The 7,295-nt window shown below is 44.4% G+C and overlaps 1 protein-coding gene across 1 annotated transcript; it reads left to right on the plus strand.

Annotated features, from left to right (window-relative positions):
* The first annotated feature begins 645 nt into the window (after positions 1-645).
* On the plus strand, positions 646-2,664 carry LOC125377472 (cell wall adhesin EAP1-like). Its single transcript, XM_048391048.1, has one exon. The coding sequence runs from the start codon at positions 646-648 to the stop codon at positions 2,662-2,664; it is 2,019 nt and encodes a 672-aa protein (XP_048247005.1).
* The last annotated feature ends 4,631 nt before the right edge of the window (positions 2,665-7,295 follow it).

Here is a 7,295-nt window from a genome sequence, read left to right on the forward strand (position 1 = left end):
CTTCGGACAGGTAAACCGCCTCCCGTTGGAAATCTCAGAACGCAGGTGTTACCCGTTACTTTTATGGCATATCTTCCTTCGGGTATATAACCAGTGAGTGAGTGAGTGAGTAAGTATGGTTTTACGCCGCTTTTAGCAATATTCCAGCATTATCACTGCTGGGGACACCAGAAATGGGCTTCACACATTGTACCTATGTCGGGAATCGAACCCGGGTCTTCGGCGTGACGAGCGAACGCTTTAACCACTGGGCTACCCGACCGCCCCTGTATATAACCAGACAGTTGTTATATATAATCAGTGATGACCTCTTTTCAGCTCACACTCGAACCCCCATGTGGTCAGGACATGTAATATAAGCTTAAGATATATAACGCAGGGTGCACCTGGTACAGAGTCATCACGGCCTACACAGAGTGCACCTGGTACAGAGTCACCACTGCCTACACAGAGTGCACCTGGTACAGAGTCATCACGACCTACACAGAGTGCACCTGGTAAAGAATCATCACGGCCTACACAAAGTGCACCTGGTACAGAGTCATCACGGCCTACACAGAGTGCACCTGGTACAGAGTCACCACGGACTTCACAGAGTGCACCTGGTACAGAGTCACCACGGCCTACACAGAGTGCACCTGGTAAATGATCATCACGGCCTACACAAAGTGCACCTGGTACAGAGTCATCACTGCCTATACAGAGTGTACCTGGTACAGTTATCACTTCCTACACAGAGTGCACCTGGTACAGAGTCATCACGGCCTACACAGAGTGCACCTGGTACAGTCGTCACCGCCTACACATAGTGCATCTGGTACAGAGTCACCACGGCCTACACAGAGTGCACCTGGTACAGAGTCATCACTGCCTACACAGAGTGCACCTGGTACAGAGTCTCCACGACCTGCACAAAGTGCACCTGGTACAGAGTCATCACTGCCTACACAGAGTGCATCTGGTACAGAGTCATCACTGCCTACACAAAGTGCACCTGGTACAGAGTCATCACTGCCTATACAGAGTGTACCTGGTACAGTTATCACTTCCTACACAGAGTCCACCTGGTACAGAGTCATCACGGCCTACACAGAGTGCACCTGGTACAGTCGTCACCGCCTACACATAGTGCATCTGGTACAGAGTCACCACGGCCTACACAAAGTGCACCTGGTACAGAGTCATCACTGCCTACACAGAGTGCACCTGGTACAGAGTCTCCACGACCTGCACAAAGTGCACCTGGTACAGAGTCATCACTGCCTACACAGAGTGCACCTGGTACAGAGTCTCCACGGCCTACACAGAGTGCACCTGGTACAGAGTCATCACGGCCTACACAGTGTGCACCTGGTACAGTCATCACGGCCTACACAAAGTGCACTTGGTACAGAGTCTCCACGGCCTACACAGAGTGCACCTGGTACAGAGTCTTCAAGGCCTACACAGAGTGCACCTGGTACAGAATCATCGCTGACTACACAGACTGCACCTGGTGCACAGTCATCACTGCCTTTACAGAGTGCACCTGGTACAGAGTCATCACTGCCTACACAAAGTGCACCTGGTACAATCATCACTGCCTACACAGAGTGCACCTGGTACAGTCATCACGGCCTACACAAAGTGCACTTGGTACAGAGTCATCACTGCCTACACAGAGTGCACCTGGTACAGAGTCATCACTGCCTACACAGAGTGCACCTGGTACAGAGTCATCACGGCCTACACAAAGTTCACTTGGTACATAGTCATCACTGTCTACACAGAGTGTACCTGGTACAGAGTCATCACTGCCTTTACAGAGTGCACCTGGTACAGTCAACACGGCCTACACAAAGTGCACTTGGTACAGAGTCATCACTGCCTACACAGAGTGCACCTGGTACAGAGTCATCACTGCCTACACAGAGTGCACCTGGTACAGAGTCATCACTGCCTATACAAAGTGCACCTGGTACAGAGTCATCACGGCCTACACAGAGTGCACCTGGTACAGAGTCCTCACGGCCTACACAAAGTGCACCTGGTTCAGAGTCATCACGGCCTACACAGAGTGCACCTGGTAGAGACTCATCACGGACTTCACAGAGTGCACCTGGTACAGAGTCATCACGACCTACACAGAGTGCATCTGGTACAGAGTCATCACGACCTACACAGAGTGTACCTTGTACAGCGTCATCACTGCCTACACATAGTGCACCTGGTACAGTCATCACGGCCTACACAGAGTGCACCTGGTACAGTAATCACTGCCTACACAGAGTGCACTTGGTACAGAGGCTCCACGGCCTACACACAGTGCACCCGGTACAGAGTCACCACTGCCTACACAGAGTCCACCTGGTACAGTCATCACCACCTACACAAAGTGCACTTGGTACAGAGGCTCCACGGCCTACACACAGTGCACCTGGTACAGAGTTTTCAAGGCCTACACAGAGTGCACCTGGTGTACAGTCATTACTGCCTACACAGAGTGCACCCGGTACAGAGCCATCACTGCCTACACAAAGTGAACCTGGTACAGAGTCATCACGACCTACACAGAGTGCACCTGTTACAGTCATCACTGCCTTCACAGAGTGTACCTGGTACAGAGTCATCACTGCCTACACAAAGTGCACCTGGTACAGAGTCATCACGGCATACACACAGTGAACCTGGTACAGAGTCATCACGACCTACACAGAGTGCACCTGGTACAGAGTCATCACTGCCTACACAAAGTGCACCTGGTACAGAGTCATCACGACCTACACAGAGTGAACCTGGTACAGTCATCACTGCCTACACAGAGTGCACCTGGTACAGTCATCACTGCCTATACAGAGTGCACCTGGTACAGTCATCACGGCCTACACAAAGTGCACTTGGTACAGAGTCTCCACGGCCTACACAGAGTGCACCTGGTACAGAGTCATCACGGCCTACACACAGCGCACCTGATACAGAGTCTCCAAGGCCTACACAGAGTGCACCTAGTACAGAGTAATCACTGCCTACACAGAGTGCACCTGGTACAGAGTCACCACGGCCTACACAGAGTGTACCTGGTACAGAGTCATCACTGCCCACACAGAGTGCACCTTGTACAGAGTCATCACGACCTACACAGAGTGCACCTGGTATATAGTTTCACTGGACACACTTAAAGCACATTCATCAAGGCCAACACAGTGTAGACAGGGAAGTGATAAACTATATATTGGCGTGTGTTGACTCACGTCACTATAGACATTGCTTTATAGCTAAATGTTAAAAGTACGGTCAATTGTACATGGATATAAACAGATATATGTCATTCCTATCACATGTCCTTGGTGGTCAGTGGGTCGTTTTAGTTGGTATTGCTACAGAAAACACTGCATGGAGTAAGGGCCGATTTTCCGTTACACAACATCTCCATCCTAAAGCAATACATTTATGAGAAATCCGAGGACGTATAGTATCCCCCGTTCACTTACATCTCTCGTTGTATTTTGACGTCAATGCATCCGATGCAAGCGAACTTTTTTTAACATCTTTAGCGGATACCAAATTGTGGTTAACTTCCAAACAGGTTCAAATGTATAAGTACTATCACAACCTTAACCAGCCACCCGTTTTCAACATTTACACGTGTTAATAAGCAGCTTGTTTAAGTATTGTAGTTACTTGTACATGTAACTGGTGTAGATGTCATCAACCTAGCCTAGAGCACTCGCAAGGACGGCAATCATGGCGTTCTGTTGCGACGATGAAGGTGACGATTTACTGACCCGTGACCAGACTGAGACACAGGCGACATGCAAAGGAAGTAGTGAAAAGGAAGATGTTGATGCTGATTGGGTCGATGCAGCAGACATGGCGGGAAGAGCGCCTTGTGCCTATTGATCGACCCACCAGTTCCGAGGCCTGCTCATTACGGTTTCGTTCTTCCGAATTCCGCACTAATTGAGCTGGGGGGCCACGGAGACGGACGATGATGCTCGGCCGGAGTGGTACGAGTCTGCCGTGGTGGAAGGCGTTGTGTGATGAGGGCGTCCAAATATCGGGCTATTAATCACTGAGGAAGTGGCAGACATGGTACCAGGCCAATCTCTTCATCGCAGAATCGACTCTACCCTTCTGTAAGAATTGGTTAGTGCGGTTGTAGACGCTGGGATAAAGCTGTGACTGTCACAACTTAAGGACCGTGCACCTTAATTAACAAAACTTGGTGTCTTTGACAAAGAATGGGAGAAGTTTTGTCAAAAGTATCTTGGAATGTAATTTTGGGTGGATTGTGACTCGGTAACTCACGTGAACCTTCTAATTCCCGGTGAGGAGGAGGCACTTTTGAATGAGATTGAGAGTTTGATGGCGTGCACAGCCTGCTGAAACGGATACAGATTCAAATACAGGTAGGCTATTTTATGTCGTCTTTACCGTGAGTGTCATCAGCCGGATTTGTGATTCTGTCAGTGAGGGATCAGCGCTTAGTTATTCCTGGTCCCAATCAAAAACCCACATATGTTGTGTAGTCACAGGTGCACACATACACTCCCACTCCCGCGAACAATAGCTCAATCTAATTTCGTTTGCTGCTAATCATGGCGACATCTATAAGTATTTAAACATGTGCTGAAAATCCTATGCACGAATAGTCATATTTTCTTCTACAAAATGAAAAAGTAGCATTCATTCAATGGACATCGTAAAAACTGGAAGGTAATTTGACGCTGAAAGGGACTATTTTTACGCGTTTTCCTTTTTAGTATGCGGGAATGTCCACATAGTTATCATGTCATGATAACGGTGACATAGTTGCCATCACTATAATACATTGCGTTGTATTTCTAAGAACATGAAACTTTCAGCGACAACGGCCCTCTGTAATTTACACTTATTCAATGTGACAAGGCCCCCGTTTCCGTGGCTTGCAATAAGCGATGGTAATGACGTCTCAAGTATTAATGGCTTTACGCCTAACAATAAAACCATGACGACCAAGCATTGATTAAAGTCCATCACTAAACAATTGGAGTGATTACGCTGTTATTAATGGTTTGTTGGCTTCTTTATATGAATCTCTACTTTACAGATGAACATGGCCATGAAATAATATATAACCTACCTAGGAGATCGATGTAGGTATTGGTTGTATTCTACCTGAGGCCTAGATCGATGAAGGACGGGGCATGTTCGATCTGAGTCTTGTGTAAGCGTCATCAGCAGGCCTATTATCTTCCACAAAAGACATCCCTTGCTGTTTCACCACCATATAAGAAACTATTGAACGATAAGGAAATTGAATTTAGTCCGACAAGTTGTTCACTTGGCGTAGACATTGTAGAAATCCAAGGAATGGCCGAGTTTATGTATGCTGTCTTGAAAGCACTAATGATTTATATGTTAGATACTGAAGTTGACAGGAATAGGAAACTGTGTCATTTCGAAATTTGATCAGAATAATTAAAAAGATATAAATGATATTTACAAAATGCATCAGATAAAGCATATTGTTGAAATCTGGGTATATTGGCCCGCAGGCCAAGATACGTGACAACAGAGAGCGTTATACTCACTGGCAACATCAAAATAGAGCTTATATGTCAGCCTGTTTCACAGAACAACCACAATATATAGATAGATGAAAAGCTGAAGAACATGAATATTTGTCAGCCTGTTTCGCAGAACAACCACAATATATAGATAGATGACAACTTGAAGAACATGAATACTGGTCAGCCTGTTTCACAGAACAACCACAATAAATAGATAGATGACAACTTGAAGAACATGAATATTTGTCAGTCTGTTTCACAGAACAACCACAATAAATAGATAGATGACAACTTGAAGAACATGAATATTTGTCAGTCTGTTTCACAGAACAACCACAACAAATAGATAGATGAAAACATGAAGAACATGAATATTTGTCAGTCTGTTTCACAGAACAACCACAATAAATAGATAGATGACAACTTGAAGAACATGAATATTTGTCAGTCTGTTTCACAGAACAACCACACTAAATAGATAGATGACAACTTGAAGAACATGAATATTTGTCAGTCTGTTTCACAGAACAACCACAATAAATAGATAGATGACAACTTGAAGAACATGAATATTTGTCAGTCTGTTTCACAGAACAACCACAATAAATAGATAGATGAAAACATGAAGAACATGAATATTTGTCAGTCTGTTTCACAGAACAACCACAATAAATAGATAGATGACAACTTGAAGAACATGAATATTTGTCAGTCTGTTTAACAGAACAACCACAATAAATAGATAGATGACAACTTGAAGAACATGAATATTTGTCAGTCTGTTTCACAGAACAACCACAATGAATAGACAGATGAAAACTTGAAGAACATGAATATTTGTCAGTCTGTTTCACAGAACAACCACAATGAATAGACAGATGAAAACTTGAAGAACATGAATATTTGTCAGTCTGTTTCACAGAACAACCACAATAAATAGATAGATGACAACTTGAAGAACATGAATATTTGTCAGTCTGTTTCACAGAACAACCACAATAAATAGATAGATGACAACTTGAAGAACATGAATATTTGTCAGTCTGTTTCACAGAACAACCACAATAAATAGATAGATGACAACTTGAAGAACATGAATATTTGTCAGCCTGTTTCACAGAACAACCACAACAAATAGATAGATGACAACCTCCCCTTTAGGTTATTTGTCATAGGACTGCCCAGGGCTGAATGTCGGTCCTGATAGAAGAGATTGCGAGAGTGTCTCTTTGTCTTTGTTAAAATTCTGATGGTTGATCTTCAGTCTTCTTGTGTTCAGTTCACTTCAATCCAGTATTTATGAAAGTGTATATAGACTATAAGGGGTTTATATTTTTGTTAATTTCAGGAATCCTGTGAAAGTCAGTGTAATTGAAGAACCAAAAGTTATGTTGACATAATTGCTTTATACAATTGGTTTATACAATTGCTAGTTTTGCCGGCTTTTAATGACGCACAGTTCTGGACCTAGTACCTGCATGCATGTGTTGGTGGTCCACCATTTCTGATTTAACTGTTACCCAGTCATATTACAAATGTTTGTTTTCAAGCTAACATGATTACTGTTCCTGGCGCAATACATGCGTCATATGCATGGAGCAGAGCATAACGATAAGGGGTGTCAGTAGCTATAAAAAAACACCTTTCCTCACAGCTTCTAACGCTATGAAGAAATTAGGGCTTATCATGCAACCCTGGCGGGTCCCATATTACTAGCGACATAGCCATAGAGCTTATGCAGAAAGTTTAGAAAAAGCCAAAATA

Source organism: Haliotis rufescens, unplaced genomic scaffold, assembly GCF_023055435.1.
Source record: "Haliotis rufescens isolate VD_foot unplaced genomic scaffold, xgHalRufe1.0.p SCAF_9, whole genome shotgun sequence".
Classification (NCBI taxonomy): Eukaryota; Metazoa; Mollusca; class Gastropoda; order Lepetellida; family Haliotidae; genus Haliotis; species Haliotis rufescens.

Excerpts from the sequence above, each read along its gene's own strand:
- LOC125377472 (XM_048391048.1), top strand. The coding sequence starts at position 646 with ATGATCATCACGGCCTACACAAAGTGCACCTGGTACAGAGTCATCACT.